Source organism: Euleptes europaea, chromosome 18 (genome assembly GCF_029931775.1).
Source record: "Euleptes europaea isolate rEulEur1 chromosome 18, rEulEur1.hap1, whole genome shotgun sequence".
Taxonomy (NCBI): Eukaryota; Metazoa; Chordata; class Lepidosauria; order Squamata; family Sphaerodactylidae; genus Euleptes; species Euleptes europaea.
The window spans coordinates 25062830-25083231 of record NC_079329.1 but is presented as its reverse complement, the minus strand read 5'-3'; the positions used below and the strand labels follow the sequence as shown (position 1 = coordinate 25083231).

General features: G+C 44.6%; 1 protein-coding gene across 1 annotated transcript; it reads right to left on the bottom strand.

The window, feature by feature from the left end:
* Window positions 1-1895: 1895 nt before the first annotated feature.
* On the bottom strand, window positions 1896-14481 carry SNF8 (SNF8 subunit of ESCRT-II). Its single transcript, XM_056863963.1, has 8 exons — window positions 14428-14481; window positions 10901-10951; window positions 9911-10049; window positions 8398-8502; window positions 8039-8111; window positions 5910-6051; window positions 3345-3419; window positions 1896-2071 (listed from the first exon to the last, which is right to left on the bottom strand). The coding sequence occupies exons 1-8, from the start codon at window positions 14479-14481 to the stop codon at window positions 1934-1936; spliced, it is 777 nt and encodes a 258-aa protein (XP_056719941.1). The 3' UTR covers window positions 1896-1933.
* Between the last annotated feature and the right edge of the window lie 5921 nt (window positions 14482-20402).

The window sequence follows — 20402 nt, the reverse complement described above, 5'->3', positions numbered from 1 at the left end:
TTGATCCGGCAAAAGTTAGTCGTGCTTGAACCCCTGTTGAAAACAGTGGGACTTGAGCGATCAGCTAAGCTCTTTAAGTCCCACTGTGGTCAATAGGACTTAGGTAGGCCGAATATTCTCTGGACTGCGTCAATGTGTATATTTGGCTTCCCCCCCCCCCCCCAGTCTAGTCGCCAAGGATAGAGGCGCTCTGGGTACGGAGTACCTGTGATTCAGAGATCTCCATTTCAGATGCATGTTGGCTGTTGAACCATTTCATATACATTTCTGTTTCAGAACAAAACATGAAAATGCCTTATGTGGTTAATTCTTTTTTTAAAAAAAAACAATGCAGCTCGCATGTGGGTGTAAGAAGCGAACAAAGGAATATGGTTTTCTAGCTGGCCCCATAGCCATTTGTTTTCTGAATGTGTCCATTTTCAAAGTGACAATCCTAGATGACTGAGCTAGACAAATGTTTAGTGACAGAATTTTTAGGCCTAACAAGCTAAAAACAATGCGCAAGGGTAATAAAGTAAAGTAAACCTTGTTTATATACAATTGTACATAAAGGTTTTTTTTGTGCAATAAAGTTTGTTTTGGCAGGATCAGAAGGTTTCTTTATTTCCCCCCATGTCTTTCTGGAGTGGTAAAACGATGTCTTCCCAACTTTTGGACTGCATGGCTCAGAAGCCGAAACCAGGATTTCAGAAAGGATGGGCCTGTTTTCTTCAAGAATGCATGTTTTCGCAAGATCTTAAGTTCAATTGCAACATAGGAAGAAAGCGGATAACGAAAGCTTCTTTCTCAGTGTATCCAAGCCTCCTTTCCGCGGTTTCACGGATGTACTTGCCTGATTTGTATAGACACATTTGCAGGTGGTGAGTGACTGTAGATTTGATTCAGTGGTGTTGAAGAGGAAAAACATACCCTATTACCTAAAAGCTATGGCTCGGATCCAGCGATGTGCAAGCAGAAATATAGACTGGCTGCGCTCAGGTTCGCCTGTGCAAGATCTGGCACTTTCCTCCCCATATATTATACTACCCAGAAACTGGTAGCCCAAGAGCTTGCACAAGTGGGGATACAATAAGTGTGACTTAGCACAAGCAACTGCCATGTTCTTTAAATTTCTGCTAACGCAAGAGCGCTCGTTCAAGTGGACAATTTCGCTCGACCCAACCCTGTATCTTCTCTCATGCACTTCCTCCTAGCAGTCTCCTGTGCAACCAACTCTTCTTCTTTTAACCAAAGAAGAGGGGACTGTACTTTAGCATAAGAGCCACATAGCACCTTTGCTCCCAATAAGCAGTAGTGACGAAAATAAGGCCTATGAATCTTACTCAACAGTCATGGAAATGGGGGAGGGGAGAGCATCATCTAGTGTGTCAACTCCCACCCCCATCCTGAAAACAGTTAATTGACCCAGGAAGGAGAGCGATCCCTATAGTCTTCCAGCTGCTTCTTTCTAAGCCAGAGAGGTCTTCCTAAATATTCATTTAAGCTGCTGCTTGGCCATGCCTTTTTATTTATTTATAGACTTATATCCTGCCCTTTCTCCTGGCTGAAATTGGGCTCAGGGTGGCTAGCATCAGATAAAAACACCATAAGACACAATAAAAATTACCCCCAGCTAAAAACCGAAAAATCTCTAAATTAAAGTCAAATGGTGCTTGTATACCCGCACACACGGCTGCAGCTGGCCCGGGGAAGCAGTCAGGGTCCCCTATTAGAAGATCAGATAAATCAGCAGCGAGGGGAACAGGAAGGGAGGGCAGAAATGGTAAGAATGTGGTCATACAGACATTTTCTTAACAAGACTTTTTTTCCCTTTACTTTTACAAGAGAGTTAGATACAACTCAGTTGTTGTTTTTTTGTTTCATTTGATTAAACACCAACAATAGCGCCACTCCATTAAATGAAGCTCAGGTAATTCTCTTTCCTCCTTGGTCATCAGGGCAACGCTTCTTTTGCTTCTTCCGGCGTGATCTCCTGAGAGTAAAGCTCTGTGAAGAGGGCCGGGAGCCAGTACTGGGGTTCTGCTGGGGCTTGCGTGTCAAGCCAGGCCATCCCTTCTTTCAGCAGGTGGTCCTGTGAACGCACACAATAAAACATATTTTTGGAAGTGGTTCTCCAGATCGCCACAGAGTTTATGGAAGAGGTCTAGTCACAAGTGGTATCTGCTCATTAAAAGGTCTTTTCCCAACCGTAGGCAAGAAAAAGCTGGATAAGCTTCGTATTTAATAGCCTATGCCAGGGGTCTGTAGCCTTTTACCGTTAGAGCCAACCTACATCAAAATTCAGAGCAGATCACTAAAGAGTTGAAGTAAGAACCCATTGGAGCTATACAATTTAACATTCCAGATAACTGGCAAGTTTTCACAGCCCAAACACAGGCTGTTGTGAGTTTTTTGTCCTTGCGTGGCCACTTCCTAATAAAAACAGGAGCGACCTGTGTGATTATTTTAGCATGCTGGCATTAAAAAAATCTGTGCATGGTTCGCCCTTGGATTACTGACAACAGTTCGCCTCTCTCATTTCCCTTTCTGTAAAGCATCTCTAAGAAGGCTGCTAGTCCCTTCAAAACCTTGGCCTGCCAGGTTAACTGATGGCATGCCCACAATAAAGGAATGAAAGTCTATCAGCTACAATACTCAGCACTTGATACAATGGTCTGGGTAGAGATTTGCAAACCATATACTTCTGTCTTCCCTTGTATCCCCCACCCCCAGGTCCTCCCCTGCCCCATTAACGTATTTGTGCTTTTTTGGGTAGAGCAGCCGCTTTGCATGCACAAGGTCCCAGGTTCCATCTCCCAAATTTCCAGTTAAGACTAAGATTTCAGGTAATGTAAAAGTCCTCCACCTGAGACCCCTAGGGAGCTGTTGCCAATCAGAGCAGACAATACTGACCTCAAAAGACCGACAGTCCGATTCAGGGTACATTCAGTGTGAGTCCTTTCATTATGTCCGCTCGCCCCCCTTCCCATCCCTTAAAGAAAGCAACACTACCAGCACCCAGTATATCACATGCTTAAAATACAGGCACAAAAAGAGCTGGTGTGGTGTGATGGCTACGAGAAGCAGCTGCAGTTGGGAAAGTCCCAGGCCCAGGTCCTGCCTCTGCCATAAACTCACCAAGTAGCCTTTTGCCAAGCCCTCTGTTCTCCAGCTATGTTAGCAGGGCAATAATACTTGCTGCTTACCTCCTGACCGTGGTAACATCTGAAAAGTGCTTTGGACACTGAAAGGGCGATCCACATGTTAAGCATTATTATACTTCCATCGTTTATATTCTGAATGCAACACATGCTTTTCCTATAATTCAGGTCCCCTTTCTAGCAACCGTCCAATAGTTTACCTACCAGCACCTGCTTGGCTCGCTGCGCTTCCCATTTCAAACCAGACTGGATTTCGCTGATGGTCACGTACCCCTTTTTCTGGAATGGAGAACAAAGTGAGCAGGTTTAGGTCAAAAGCCATTTGCAAAGACTGCAAGCAAGAATCGGAAGGCTCTGGGCTCTGTTTAAAGGCAGAAGTGATGTTTAATGCAAGCCAAGTCAAAGGGTCAGTGGTAGAGGCCACGTGTCACGTGCCCGAGGGCCCAAGGTATTCCAGCTAAAGGTGAAGTTTGGGAAAGGCATCCAGAGGGAAACCTTAGTGGGCTGCTGAGAGCCAGAGGAGACAGTGCGGAGCTAAATGGACCAATAGGATGACTTGGTACAAGGCAGTTTCATGCTTTGGAACATGGTCATCTTTTCATGCACACCTTGTCCAGGTGATGCTACATTACATTCACACTGGGATATGCATGTTCCATAATGGCGTACAGATGGCACCAAATGACCTGTTGCAGACTAAAAAAAACTGCTCATTTTTCTTGCAGCACCAGACAAACACACATGAGTATAGTCCTGGGTTTGTCCATTTTAAAATGCCCCTGCAGAGACGTTCCCTCTGTGCAGTCTTATTAAGAGAAGTAACGCACAAGCTGGGGTGTTCATGTCAACTCCTAATCCTCTGAATGCCCCATTCACACAATTTCCCTTCTTTGAAAACGGCTGATCTGTCACTTCCCTGCATGGAGGGCTGTTTCCATTAAAGCCACTAGAGCTGATCAACCATACAAGTATTGAGAATGTTAAGAGCAGCTTGGCTGAATCAGACCAATAGCCCATCCAGTCCAGAGTGCTGTCCCTTCTCCCCAGGGGGCATGAAGGTACTCCAGAAGACTTGACAGCAAGTGCAGAGAGGGGGCTTTACTATCTCCCCCTCCCCCGGTAGCTCCAGTAATCACCATTCAGAGGCGCCTTTGCTGCTGTTGACCTGAGGTCCCATTTGGCCATCACAGCTCAGCGCTGCGAATGGACCAGGACAATTAATCAATAAATTCATTGATCAAGTATGGAAATGAATTCAGAAACACAGATGCTTCATAGAATCAGAGTTGGAAGGGACCACCAGGGTCATCTAGTACAACCCCCCCCATGCAGGAAATTCACAACTACCTCCCCCCAAACCACCAGTGACCCCCTACTCCGTGCCCAGAAGATGGCCAAAAAAAATCTTCAAGGATCCCTGACCAATCTGGCCTGGAGGAAAATTGCTTCCTGATCCCGAAGTGGCGATTGGCATTTTCCTGGGCATGTAAGAAAGGGCCACGAGAGCCAAACACTGACACAACCCTTCCTGCCCTCCCTCTCACAGAATCAGCATTGCTGACAGATGGCCATCTGGCCTCTGCTTTAAAACTGCCAAGGAAAGAGAGTCCACCACCTCCCAAGGAAGCCTGTTCCACTGAGGAACCGCTCTGTCAGAAACTTCTTCCTAATGTTTAGCCAAAAACTATTTTGATTTAATTTCACGTTCTTGTTTTTTAAGAAGATGCTTCCATGCATCACAGACATGCCTGTGTTTTAAAAAAAAACCTAAAGTCTGCTATCCAATAAATCAGGCTGTACCTTTAAAAAAAAAATATATCAAGGTTCAATTGACTTAAGGCAGGGGATCCTCAAATTTGTTAAGCCTGCGGGAGCTTTTGGAATACTGAGAAAAGGGTAACGAGCCACACCACAAAATGGCTGCCAAAGTTGGCGGGTTCTCCCATTTCCTCCTGTTTTCCAAACAGGTCAGGCCTATGGTGGAGGGTAGCAATGGTTTGTTATCATAGCTGGCTTCCCCTCCCCCCCAATTTTTTCTGTTTCATCTATTAAGGAGAGCCAGCGTGGTGTAGGGATTAAGAGCAGTGGTTTGGAGCGGTGGAGTCTGATTTGGAGAACCGGGATTGATTCCCCACTCCTCCACATGAGCGGTGGAAGCTAATCTGGTGAACTGGATTCATTTCCCCACTCCTACACACGAAGCCAGCTGGGTGACCTTGGCCAAGTCATGCTCTCTCAGCCCCACCTACCTCACAGGGTGTCTGTTGTGGGGAGGGGAAGGGAAGGTGATTGTAAACCAGTTTGATTCTGCCTCAAGTGGTAGAAAAAGTCAGCATATAAAAACCAACTCTTCTTCTTCTTCTATTAAATCCTTGGAGGGTTCCTGATTGCCGTCCCCAGGCCAGTGTGCAAAACAGGTGCCAGTTGGTTGTTGGTTAATTTTAATCCTGTCTTAGAGTGTTCATTGAATTGGTTTTACATGTTATATGTTGCGTTTTGATGGTTGTGAGCCACTCTGAGCTCAGCCTTGGTCAGGAGAGAGTGGGGTAGAAATTTAATAAATAATAAAACCCAAGGGCAATGTCTCTTACTCCAACGATGTGGAGGAAAGCCAGGATTAGCTCTTTACTTTAGGAAAGAGATTCTTGGGAGCAGGAGGATGGGGGCACCAGAAAAACACAATGGTGGGCACCACACTGGAGATCACTGACTTAAGACAAGAGAGACAGACCAATTCCATTCTGATTGGTCTTCTCCAGACACAGTTACCTCAGCAAGCTGTATCACAACAGTGTGATCCATGTTCAGTTCAGCAGGCACTGACTGGATCAGGTATGTTCCACCAACGGGAAGGATCCCAAAGCCATTTCCGAGAACTTTCAGCTTCTTAATCGCTCGGATGAGGTCATCCCTGAGGAATCAGGACAGGAAGAGTCAGGCTAGGATGACACCTGAGCAGTGCCGTTCTTGACTACACCCTTAAAACATCTACTGGAAGACACCTGTTGGACTGACTGTTCTGAATGGACAACCAAGATCAAAAAGAAAATTGCCCAGCTAGGCATTGACCTGGACTCCCTGTTCTTATCTAGTGAGAATTACATTCTAAACTTAATAAAACACAGACCAGCTGACCATGAGTTCCAGCGCAGATTCCGCCAATTTGCTCACCCCAACATTTTGGAATCCCACCAAATTTTTGCTTAAACTATTGGGATCGTCTTGACAACCCTAAGCTTAGGAAAATCTTTATGCAAGCCAGGACTAACACATTGCCCTCGGTGATCCTTCGTGGCAGATTCTTGAAAATACCTTACGCAGAAAGAGTCTGCAGATGCGGTGCAGGATGTCCTGACTCCCTGTCCCACATACTTTTGGATTGCCACCTATATGACTCCCCAAGAGAAAACCTCATAAAACCCTTAGTTCCGAACTTTTCCCCAAACATTAGGAAAACACTTTATGAACTATTAGTCGATCGAGATCCTGAGATCACAGAATACGTGGCAAGATTCCTGATGATAGCAGCCAACCAATGGGAACTTAGTCTGAAGAAGGACCATACCATCTAGGAATGAACTATACATACATTTTATTTTAAATTTTATCCTTCTACACTTTATAAATTGTATTATGCCAATAAAGGTATTTGAATTTGACTACACCCTGGGCTGTGTTTATGCTGTGAATCTATGAAAGCATAGGAAAGCCAAAAGAAAAAGTAGCACTAGGTACACATTTGAGCTTCCTGAGATGTTCAAGCTTTCATTTTTTAAAAATTAATCACGTTTCTAGTCCTTATGGATATGAAACTATGTTTCAAGGTGGGAGCGTAAAACCTGCTGAAATCACAGTAGCCTCAGTGGTGGTGGATTAAGGGGTTGTACAACCTTATGACTGCCAAGAACAGAACAGTAGTTTATAAAGTGAAGAATATTACTGAACAAAATTTAAAAGAATAATATTGTTTTTCTTTGCACAATTCGTTTAGTTGCACCCTTTAGCTCATCTTAGCGCAGAATTTTGAGTGGTTGGGATTCAGATCTAAAGATTCCCGCACATTAAGGAACACTTCTCCTCTTGTCCTGTGCCTGGAGAAGACTGTCCAGAATGAAATTGGTCTGACAATCTTCCCCCTTTCTGCTGCAGCCCACCATGCCGCATCCATTGCCGTTCTAGCCAGTCCTGCAGTCCCCCAGGAGTGATTTTTCAAGAGTGTCATTCTGCAAAGGAGACTTGTTTGCAGACTCAAATTTTTTTGTCTTGGGGTTCCTACAAAACATGCGTCCCTTCTGTGCCCCCAACCTGCCTTGACCCAGGGGATTCCATATTGTGCACATCTGATCCGTGCACAACCCTCTCTTCCCTCCTGCTCCCTGGGCTTTGCTGACAAGAGTTCTCCAGTTCAGGCCTCAGGTAGGTTGAATGTCATAGCATTTCTAATTTTATTATAGTGTCTATCATTATCCATGGATTTTAATGGTTAATCTTGTTTGTTTATAATGTTTTAGAAGTTATATGTTTTGGATCATCTTGAATTCCTTTTAAAAATTAATACCTTTTATTCTGTATATGTAATGGATATTTTACGAATCATGTACTGTTCTAATAAACTGACTGACTGACAAGAGTTCTGCAAAATAATTTTGCAAACTGAGCTTACTGACTTGTATCCTACCGGTTCATCCAACCAAGTCTGAAGCCCATCTCTGGCCCAAGGAGCCTTCCTCCGACGGAAGAGGCTCCACTAGATGAAGACTGCTCAGGCCCCAGGAAGGCTTGAAACCGGGCTGAAACCACAGTCAAATTCAAGCCAGTCCGCTCACTGGACAGGTTTAATTTCTTTCGCCCTCTGTCTGTGTAGTCCGAGCACACAGGGTCTGGAACGCAACACTTACTGGCTGACGTCTTGAGCGAACTTTCCCCTGCCTTTCAGCACTTGCTGATGGAGCTCCTCCAGGGTTATCAATCCTAGCGGGAACAAACAGGCAAGAAGCAGGTTAATATCGAGCAGCCTCCGCTTGGCTCTGTTGTGTGCAGCTGCCCTATTGCCACCCAAGAACGAGAATAGCAGATAACAGAATAGAATAGGCAATAACAGAATAGCAAATAATAATAATATTTTGAGCAGGACACTCCCGTTCAGCCAAAAAGCTTGCAAACAATCAACCTGTAGAGTGGAGAACAGGCAAGAAGGAGAGTCACAACAAGAGAAACAGAAATATTGAGTATGTAGATGTGCATCCAACAACCTCACCTCCGTTTCTGTGCTTCAGAGCCAGACAGACCTCGATAATCTGGACACCTAGCTCATAGTAAAAGTCGCCAACACCTAACATTTCAGACCAGAATCCTTTACCAGCTGCAGAAAAAAATGCAAAAGGAAAGTGTGAATAGGGCTGCACGTTTTCATATTCTCTCAGATAAACAATTTAATAACTATAGATGTTTTTAAAAATCTTCTAGTCCTCATGATTCAGAAACGTCTGTCTAAGGCTCAGAATCTGAGAAGAGAGATTCTAGCTGTGGCCGTCCATACTCAGAAGGCAAATGGGATCTCTCACTCAGCAATTCTGAGAAGCTGTCCCACCATCTTTACAAACCCCCTTCCCCCGTTGTTACCACAACTACACAATTACTGAACATCAGCTACAATCAGACTTGTGTGCACAGCATACATGATTCCCCCTTCCCTCTCTTTAGTCTCACAAGAGCCTTGAAGGGTAGGTTAGGCTGAGGGAGTGACAGGTCAAAGGTCAACCAATACATTTCATGGCAAGAGTGGAGATCTCAGCCCTGATCTCCGCATCTGAGGCCAATGCGCTAACTACAACACTATGCCAGAGTCAAATCAGTTATTTGGGAAGCAACTCTATTGCTGTTCTGACCACAATACAGCAGTACAGAAGTACAGGAGGTTAGACTGGCAGCAAAGATACAAACAGTGCCATCCTAAGCAGAGGTACACCCTAAGTCATAAGAACATAAGAAAGGCCTTGCTGGATTAGACCAAGGACCATCAAGTCCAGCAATCTGTTCACACAGTGGCCAACCAAGTGCCTCTAGGAAGCCCACAAACAAGACAACTGCAGCAGCACCATCCTGCCTGTGTTCCACAGCACCTAAGATAATAGGCATGCTCCTCTGATCCTGGAGAGAATAGGTATGCATCATGACAAGTATCCATTTTTACTAGTAACCATGAATACCCCTCTCCTCCATGAACATGTTCACTCCCCTCTTAAAGCCTTCCAAGTTGGCAGCCATCACCACATTTTGGGGCAGGGAGTTCCACAATTTAACTATGCGTTGTGTGAAAAAATACTTCCTTTTATCTGTTTTGAAACTCTCACCCTCCAGCTTCAGCAGAAGACCCCGCGTTCTAGTATTATGGGAGAGGGAGAAAAACGTCTCCCTGTCCACTCTCTCCAAACCATGCATAATTGTATAGACCTCTATCCTGTCTCCCCTCAGCTGGCTTCTTTCCAAGCTAAACAGCCCTAAGCGTTTCAACCGCTCTTCATAGGGCAGTTGCTCTAGTCCCCTGATCATTTTGGTTGCTCTTTTTGCACCTTCGCAAGCTCTGTAATATCCTTTTTTTAGGTGTGACCAGAACTGTACACAGTATTCCAAGTGTGGTCTCACCATAGATTTGTACAAGGGCAGTACAAGCTGAAGTCAGTGCTTGGCAAACTTTCAGTGTTTAGGATGGCACTGAACGTGCCCCAAGACTCATCCCCAACCCACCCTGGGCCTTTCTCCTTTCTTACATGCTAGTGGATCCACGCCAATTGTTGCACACATGTCCTGGAACTGGACTCTGAACTGCGGGTTTTTACGGATCTCTTGTTTGTGTTTGCTGGCGAACTCTTCAAGGTTCGTTTTAAACGTGTCCAGCTGCTTGGACATCTGTAAACAGGGACACAAAAGAGAAAAGGAGAAACACTGAACCGGCTGACCTGAAATACCGTTCACTCCATTTACGCATCAGAAAGCTATAATAGACTTGTATTTCATATAGGACATATAACCGGATGCCATTTATTTGATACATTTATATCCTGTTTTGCAGCCAGACTGGTTCTCAAAGCATTTTATCGTTCCAGTCTAATCGATACATTTTTACACTGTCTTTCCTGCAAGAAGCGCAGGAGACCATATGTCCATCTCCCTCTGTCAGAATGGTTCATCTATATCTCAACACCCCCAACTGCTGACAGCAGCCAGTCAGACAAGTCAGAGGGAAATTCCCACTCTAGAGATGACTGGTAATCGTCATAGACAGCACACACCCTTAATCCTCATCAATGAAAAGAAGGGAGGAATTGCCTTCAACCAACCCAACACAGAAAATGAGACAAATTACGAAAGAATCCAAACAGTCGACTGAACATAAGAAAATACCTAACTAATGGCAAACCAGTAAATTATCACAAAACAGGAGGTGTAATACACAGATTACAATCTCACCAGAGCATCGAGTTGTTCAAACAAAACTTAAAAGACACAATGAAAAACAAACACATTCCAGCCTTTTATTAAAAATTATCATTCATGACCCATTGGTTATTTTCCTATATTCCACTGATTGTCTATCATTTGTGTGGACTCTTCTTCAACTTGCCTTTCATTTTCTGCCCTTAATCCTCATGGTGTGCTGTGGCAGTGGGTTCCACAGCTCAATTAAGCATCAGGCACAGAAGCCTAAGTTACGTGCAAGCAACATTACTTCCTTGCCATAAAGTATTGCCCCATCTCACCTGGGCTAATTGGTCTTCTGCCAAAACTGTCCCCCGTTCTTTGTATTTGGCCTACAGAGGAAAAACAAAACAGAAAGTTGCTGGATTTCCCCCATTGATTACATAATGAAAGAAAAAACACATTTCCCCCCATATCCGTCTCACTGGGTTCCAAGGTCATCAACACAAAAATCCCAGCTGTTGACACCTGGCCCACATGAAACTGACCTGGCCAGAACCCAGATCACGGCCTTGGGAAGGAGCCGTGCCTCAGTGGTAGAGCATCTGCTTGGCCTGCAGAAGGTCCCAGGTTCAATCCCCAGCATCTCCAGTTAAAGGGACGAGGCAAGTAGGTGATGTGAAAGACCTCTGCCTGAGACCCTGGAGAGCCGCTGCTGGTCTGGGTAGACAATACTTTGATGGACCAAGGGTTTGATTTAGTATAAGGCAGCTTCATGTGTTCATGTGTCATTCTCACAACTGGGTTCTTTTTTGGAGTGTGTGTGTTTTAATTTAGGTTTTGTTTTCAGATAATGTCAGGTGGACTCATAATAATAATTTTGGGGTACTTTGTAGAACAGGTAAAGTGCATCTCAGTACAGAATAAATGAAATACTGTACGGGCAAGCTATCCCACTTTGAGCTGCCAAAAGCAATACAGGCATCCCAAGAGTCAGCCCAATATTTCCTTGTCAGATTGCTGGATTTGAGACAAATTCTATTTGCTGCCCAAGTGGCAACTTCTGGCCTAAAGCATGACATTGCCTTGGTACAAAACCTGCTGCTGCATTCCTTCCTTACAGGATTACAGAGTGATACTGTTAGAATCATGATGCAGGCCTTATTTAAACAATAACCAGGTGGCAGATGATACATTATTTGAAAAGCTGATTTGGTTGTCAGTGAAGAAAGGGGTCAGGCAGGAAATGACAGATGGTCGGTCACTCCAGGGGGACAAACAGCAGCCAATCGAACAGCATGGTCCGACAACCAAAGACAATGCATATGGAAAGCACCTAATCGGAGTAGAGACGAACCAACCAATACAGGGCTGAAAGACGTGGGGACTACTTACACCTGTAGGGTTGCCAGGTCCCTCTTTGCCACCAGCGGGAGGTTTTTGGGGCAGAGCCTGAGGAGGGTGGGATTTGGGGACTTCAATGCCATAGAGTCCAATGTCCAAAGCGGCCATTTTCTCCAGGTGAACTGATGTTTATCGGCTGGAGATCAGTTGTAATAGCAGGAGATCTCCAGCTAGTAACTGGAGGTTGGCAACCCTACATACCTGTCATCTCACTCCTGAGCAAAAGACCAGAATGGTCAGCTGGGTGGGGAAGAAATGTATTATTTGCTGCTTCTTAAATCAAGTCAAAACGTCAGCTTTGTGGGATACAGGTGCGCAAGTATGCACGGTGTCTACCCAGTGGGTGGAAAACAATTTCCCAGGAGTACCCCTGAGGAAGCTGGAAGAACAGTTACAGATTAGGGTTGCCAGGTCCCTCTGTGCCATCAGTGAGAGATTTTTGGGGGGCGGAGCCTGAGGAGGGCAGGGTTTGGGGAGGGGAGGGACTTCAAGGCCATAGAGTCCAATGGCCAAAGTGGCCATTTTCTCCAGGGGAACTATCTCTATCAGCTGGAGATCAGTTGTAATAGCAGGCGATCCCCAGCTACTACCTGGAGGCTGGCAACCCTATTACAGAGGTCCTTAAGAAATCAAATTTTTTTCTAGGCATTCTGTCTTTCCCCATGTTAGGAATGCAACTCAAAAAGCCACCCCTTCAAGCCCGACAGCCTGCCACGCCCCAATCTGCCATTCAGGGCAGAAGAAATCATCAAGATACAACTTGGATTTGTGTGTGTGTGTGTGTGTGTGTGTGTGTGTGAAGTGCTATCAAGTCGCTTCCAACTCATGGCGACCCTATGAATCAAATGTACAGTGGGTAGCCGTGTTAGTCTGTCTGCAGTAGTAAAAAAGAGCAAGAGTCCAGTAGCACCTTAAAGACTAACAAAAATATTTTCTGGCAGGGTATGAGCTTTCTGAAGAAGTGAGCTGTGGCTCACGAAAGCTCATACCCTGCCAGAAAATATTTTTGTTAGTCTTTAAGGTGCTACTGGACTCTTGCCCTTTTCTACTATGAATCAAAAGTCCTCCAAAATGTCCTATCTTTGACAGCCTCGCTCAGGTCTTGCAAACTGAGGGCTGTGGCTTCCTTTATAGAGTCCATCCATCTCTTGTTGGGTCTTCCTCTTTTCCGGCTGCCCTCCACTTTTCCTAGCATGACTGTCTTTTCCAGTGACTCTTGTCATCTCATGGCGTGACCAAAATACGACAGCCTCAGTTTAGCCATTTTAGCTTCTAGGGTCAGTCCAGGCTTGATTTGATCTAGAACCCACACATTTGTTGTTGTTGTTTTGGCCGTCCACGGTATCCGCAACACTCTCCTCCAGCACCACATTTCAAAGGGATGTCGTTTCTTCCTACCAGCTTTCTTCTTCTTTTATTTTAATTATTTTTTTATTTTTTTTCATTTAATATATCAACAGAAACAGATATAGTAGTAATAATAAAAAGAAAAAGCAAGTAATATTTTTAGTTTAACAATCAAAGGACTTCCCCCTCTCCCTCTTCCATCTAAAATTAAATTGCATAGACTTTTGCTAACGGAACTAATCCAAATATTATTTTAATTAACCTGTTCTTATTGTATCAAACATTATTAAAGCAATACCCAATATAGAAATTTATACAAAGTATAAATAAGGGATTAGATCAAAGAGTATCCAAATGGTCCCGTTTCCCAACCTTTTTTTGACCAGGGACCACTAGGACTTTTTTGTTCGGTGCAGGGACCCCAAGGTTCAAAATGAAAATTCAGAGAATTTGAAAATAAACTTTAATCACAACTGTCAGTTAAACATGAACCTTAGAATAATATCTGAATATAGATATTTTATAATAGAGAACTTTTAATTGAAAATATTAATTTATTATGGGTTTATAACTCTGTTTCGCGGGCCTTCGTTTAGCGGAGCCCCGGTTGGGAACCAGGGCGTTAAAGCATAATTGTCACAATACATTCTCCAAATCTCCCATCCCCCCCCCAAAAAAATTGATCATTATCATTCTGATTTTTCAAAGCTGTAAGCCTCGCCATCTCAGTTAGTCCCAGCATCTTTTTTCACCCAGGCCATTTATTCATGGAAGGTTTTGCATTGGATTTCCCACTCTTTAGATGCACTTTTCCCCCATCCCTATTCTCAAAACTCAACAAGAAGCCGCCGTGCAGAGGTTTGAGAATCCAGATGGGGGAAAATGTGCATGTAAAGAGTGACAAATCCAATGCCAAACCTTCCATGAATAAATGGCCCCAGTCTTCCTCCCCGCTTTCTGCAAGGCCCAGCTGTCACACCCACACGCGAGAACACCGCTTGGGTTTCGGACCCCGGGAACCCCCTTCCTCCTCCCCTCCTGCAAGGGCAGGGCTGGAGGACAGGAGGGGAAGGGGGAGCAGCCCAGCCCGGAGGGGAGGGGAGGGGGCAAACCTCACCTCTGCCAGCTTCTTCTTGGCGATGGCCCCCGCCCCCACCCCCCGCCGGTGCATGCTTGCACGGGGAGCCGCGCGCCGCGGCTGCTTCCTCCCGGGGAGCCAGGAAGCCCGGCCAGGGGGAGGATGCAAAGCCGCCTGCGTTGCAAAGCCTCCCGCCCCGTGCCCGTCACCAGCCTGCGTCAGGCAGGAAGCGGGTCCGGGCTGGCTGGCTGGCTGGCTGGCTGGCTGCCTTCCTCCTGGCTCTGGGATCGCCGCTTGGGGGGCTGCCTTCCCTCCCCCCCACCCCCAGATCTGGGGCGAGAGGCCTTTGCTGCCTCTCTGCAAGGCTAGCCGAGCAGAGGCACCAGGAACCAGACCTGGAGAGGTGGCCCCAAGGCTGAAAAACAAAAACTGGGCTCCCTTGGTGGAATATGCAAAGATCCAGAGTCCAGTAGCGCCTTAAAGACTAGCAAAAATATTCTCTGTAGTAGAAAAGGGCAAGAGTTCAGTAGCACCTTAAAGACTAACACAAATATTTTCTGTAGCAGAAAGGAGCAAGAGTCCAGTAGCGCCTTAAAGACTAGCAAAAATATTTTCTGTAGCAGAAAGGAGCAAGAGTCCAGTAGCACCTTAAAGACTAGCAAAAATATTTTCTGTAGTAGAAAGGAGCAAGAGTCCAGTAACACCTTAAAGACTAGCAAAAAATATTTTCTGTAGTAGAAAGGAGCAAGAGTCCAGTAGCGCCTTAAAGACTAGCAAAAATATTTTCTGTAGTAGAAAGGAGCAAGAGTCCAGTAACACCTTAAAGACTAGCAAAAAATATTTTCTGTAGTAGAAAGGAGCAAGAGTCCAGTAGCGCCTTAAAGACTAGCAAAAATATTTTCTGTAGTAGAAAGGAGCAAGAGTCCAGTAGCGCCTTAAAGACTAGCAAAAATATTTTCTGTAGCAGAAAGGAGCAAGAGTCCAGTAGCACCTTAAAGACTAGCAAAAATATTTTCTGTAGTAGAAAGGAGCAAGAGTCCAGTAGCGCCTTAAAGACTAGCAAAAATATTTTCTGTAGTAGAAAGGAGCAAGAGTCCAGTAACACCTTAAAGACTAGCAAAAAATATTTTCTGTAGTAGAAAGGAGCAAGAGTCCAGTAGCACCTTAAAGACTAGCAAAAATATTTTCTGTAGTAGAAAGGAGCAAGAGTCCAGTAGCGCCTTAAAGACTAGCAAAAATATTTTCTGTAGTAGAAAGGAGCAAGAGTCCAGTAACACCTTAAAGACTAGCAAAAAATATTTTCTGTAGTAGAAAGGAGCAAGAGTCTAGTAGCACCTTAAAGACTAGCACAAATATTTTCTGTAGCAGAAAGGAGCAAGAGTCCAGTAGCACCTTAAAGACTAACACAAATATTTTCAATATTTTGTTAGTCTTGAAGGTGCAACTGGACTCTTGCTCCTTTCTACTACTGCAGACAGACTAACAGGGCTACCCACTGTGAAAAATATTTTCTGGTAGGGTATGAGCGTTCATAGGGTATTATGCAAAGATATTTATTTATTTATTTATTTATACACACACACCCTACCAGAATTTATTAATTTTTATAACATAAAACAAATCAAACAAACACAATAATAATAACATATTAAAAAAAATTTAAGATAAAAAGGTGCCCCCAAGACTTAAAAATAAAAACAGGGCTCCCTACCTATTTTCTGTGGATAGCCCTGTTAGTCTGTTTGCAGTAGTCAAAAAGGGCAAGAGTCCAGTAGCACCTTAAAGACTAACAAAAATATTTTCTGGTAGGGTATGAGCTTTCGTGAGCCACAGCTCACTTCTTCTGAGCTCACGAAAGCTCATACCCTACCAGAAAATATTTTTGTTAGTCTTTAAGGTGCTACTGGACTCTTGCCCTTTTTGACTACCTATTTTCTGGTAGGGTATGAGCTTTCGTGAGCCACGAAAGCTCATACCCTACCAGAAAATATTTTAGTCTTTAAGGTGCTACTGGACTCTTGCCCTTTTCTACAAAAATATTTTCTGGTAGGGTATGAGCTTTCATTATGCAAAGATCTTAAGCAATCCACTCCAAATGCTGCCTGAAAATAATAATAGAAACCCGTGCATGTTTTGCAGTATGTTGCAAGCTGGCGCTGCTGGTTGGCGGCGAAGGAGATTTTTTTTTTCCTGTGCAAAGGGACCCAAGCGTGCGCAGTTTTCAAATTTTGTGTGTGTTAAGTGCCATCAAGTCGCTTCCGACTCATGGCGACCCTATGAATGAAAGTCCTCAAAATGTCCTGTCAAAAGGTGGAGGGTCAAAAGGGTATTTTTGCTTTGTTGAATTTTATAACTTTGTATAATTATAATTGATACTCTTTTGTATTTTCTTTTTATTTTGTCTGTTATTATTGTATTTGTTTATTTTGCTTTGTATTATAAAAAAAATTACAAAAATAAAAAATGTCCTGTCTTTGACAGCCTTGCTCAGAACTTGCAAATTAAAGGCTGTGGTTTCCTTTATTGAGTCAATCCATCTCTTGTTGGGTCTTCCTCTTTTCCTACTGCCCTCAACTTTTCCTAGCATGACTGTCTTTTCCAGTGACTCTTGTCTTATCATAATGTGACCAACGTACGGTAGCCTCAGTTTAGTCATTTTAGCTTCTAGGGTCAGTTCAGGTTTGATTTGATCTATAACCCACTCAAATTTTGCACCCTGGGAATTCTGGGAATAACCTTTCTTGGGCTGCAGTGGTGGTTGGTCCTGTGTGCGATGTTTTAGCTTTGGAGTGCAAACGAGAGTGCGCTTTGTAGTCTAAAAGGGGTTTGTGGTGATAAAATACTGTGGCTATTTATGCATGGGAGGTTTTGCCTTGGATTTGCCACTCTTTAGATGCACATTTTCCCCATCCAAATTCTCAAAACTCAGCAGTAAGCCCCCATTCAGATTTTTGAGAATTCGAACGGGGGAAATGTGCATCTAGAGAACAGCAAATCCAAGGCAAAACCTCCCGTTCATAAATGGCCACTCTGTTTAGAGGAGGCGTGTCTTCTCCCTTTCGGCTCGAAACGGGTTTAATGCGCTGTAACATTGCCCTCTAGGGGAACGTTCCTTAAATGAAAATCTCCCAGCAGCTTCAATGTGCAAGAGAGGGTTTGTGGGTTTTCACAAAACGTGCGGTTCTAACAGAACCACTGTGGCGTTGCAAAATTCAAATATTCTGCATTAATGCTGTCAAACCCAGCCTCTTCTTAAGAACATAAGAAAGGTCGTGCTGGATCAGACCAAGGTCCATCAAGTCCAGCAGTCTGTTCACACAGCAGCCAACCAGGTGCCTCTAGGAAGCCCACAAGCAAGACGACTGCAGCAGCATTATCCTGCCTGTGTTCCAAAGCACCTACTATAATAGGCCTGCTCCTCTGATCCTGGAGAGAATAGGTATGCATCATGACTAGTATCCATTTTTACTAGTAGCCATGAATACCCCTCTCCTCCATGAACATGTCCACTCCCCTCTTAAAGCCTTCCAAGTTGGCAGCCATCACCACATCCTGGGGCAGGGAGTCCACAATTTAACTATTCTTCATGAAGACCGTTCAGGACAGCCATTTTGTAGTGGAACTCTCAACACTTCCTTAAAAAAGGCAAAAGTACCCAGAGCTCAGCTTGGCTGAGGACCTCAACGTAGATATTTCCAAGGAGAACAACATGTCAAGAGATAGTCTCTCTCATGCTCTGTTGAAATCTCCTAAGACCACTGTGTCCCATCTCTTTGGGAACTTTGTAATCTGGTCTGGGAGTGTCTCATCCAAGTCCTCTGCCTGGTGTGGCAGTCTATAGCAGACCCCCATCATAATATCACTATTATTTCTTACTCCTTTTATTTTTACCCAGAGACTTTCAACTGTGTACTGATTGTCATTGTATTCGTCATTGTACTGCCTTTTTTAAAAACAAAAACAAAAACAACTTTATGAATGGCCATAAAACTGTGAAGTGGAAAGGTGGAGGTTTTAAATCTTATAAAGTCAGTCTGTGTGTTTGAGCAACGATCAGGACCTGGGTGTTTCATGGCCCACTGTTGCAAATGAGCAACTGTACCACGCTGCTCCACAGTACAGTTGACTGGTCTGAATATGGATCCCAACTGGGGATCAAAGCGACCTGATGAGCTTCACAGCTGAAAGTGGATCCTCACCTCCCTTTGATCAGTAGCACCTCACTGGCTCGCCAGCCCCTTGATCAGCAAATCCTGTTAATTACGGTAAATGGGGGGTCCTCTTCTGGAACACAACAAGCAGCAACATGCTTTGTTTTCCTTGAATAAAACTCTGACTCACATCTCCGCTGGAGAATAGATTCTTTTATTATTTTTGCATCAACATTATTAAGTGACTCTCATTAGCAAAAAGTACAAAATGAAGAAGGGATAGAAGTGAATCCGTCGTCTTTCTTGAGGAAGCCCTGGAGCTACTGACCCCTGGAAATCGAAGGAGGAAAATAATAAGTTTTATAAAGAGCCTGATGATTTGAAAGGAAAAGAGAGAAGGTCTATCAAGTGTTCGTACTTTCTACTCTGACTGGCAGCTGCTCTCCAGGGTCACAAGTCATTCACATCTCCTCCTATCTGATCCTTTTAACTGGAGATGCCAGGGATTGAACTTGGGACCTCCATGCATTCTAAGCAGGTGCTCTTTGATTGAGCCATAGCCCCACTATTGTGTTCTGTAATGCTTTAGATGGGGCATTCCCCTCTCCGTCCTAGCACACTATGATTATTAATCACATCTGTATCCAATAGAGCTGAAACCAACCCTCCATCTATATTCTCCTCAGAATGATTCTAGATTTCCTTTCAATTAACAAAATATGCTTGTCCCTGATTTTCTACTTCACAGTAAGTCACTGTGGTTTTTCCCCATTTTAACAACTATACAGAGAGAGTCTCAAAATTGTGATGGTCTAGGCCAGGGGTCTCAAAACTGCGGCTCCAGAGCTGCATGCGGCTCTTTGGCCCGTTGAGTGCGGCTCTCTGAACTTGGTTTGGAGCCCCTGCTCTTGCGCCTGTTTGCGCCGGCAGCCGGGCTGCGGAGCCAGGGCGCCTGAGAGAGCGAGAGAGCGGGCGAGCGGGTGCGCTGTCTCTTCCCCCCCACACCATGGAGAATGGCCGGGTCCCCCTTTCCCTTTCCCTCAATGGTTGGGAGGCTAAAGCCTCCCCTCTAGCCGCGCGATTGCTGGGCGGGGTGGCTTGGTGGTTCCTGCCCCCCCCGCCTATCAGCTGTTGGGCGGGGCGGGCTTCCTTTGGTAGACCTGGCCTCCAGCTGAGTCCCATTGGGAGGCCATGTCTACCCACTGGCTTTCTTGGCAGTAGACCTGGACTCCGAGGATGGGGAAAAAGTCCCCCTTCAGAGGCCAGGTCTACCAATTGGCTTCTATGGGCCTCCGGAGGTCAGGTCTACTGCCAAGAAAGCCAATGGGTAGACCTGGCCTCCCAATGGGACTCAGCCGGAGGCCAGGTCTACCAATAGGCTTTTATGGCGGTAGACCAGGCCTCCAGACGAGGACTCCGGACGGGGAGGGTGAAATGTCAGGGACTTACAATTTAATTTTTATCAATAAATAAGATCACTATTAAGTATGATATCAAGTTTTATTCAGTGTACCTATAGTTTAATTAAGACTTAAAACTTTATTTACAGTTTATTAAGTTAATAAACAGTGTATCTACCTATATAGTTTAAGAAATTTGGCTCTCAAAAGAAATCTCAATCGTACTGTTGATATTTGGCTATTTTGACTAATGAGTTTGCCGACCCCTGGTCTAGGCTTGCTAACATCCAGGTTGAGACTGGAGATGTCCCAGAATTACAACTGATCTCCGGGCGGCAGAGTTCAGTTCCCCTGGAGAAAATGGCTGTTATTCAACGCCAGCAATTAAATGAGTTTTCAAAAGCAGTAACATTTGAGAGTGGGTTTGACCCTACCAGGTTTTCTGCTGGTACTGGAGACCAGC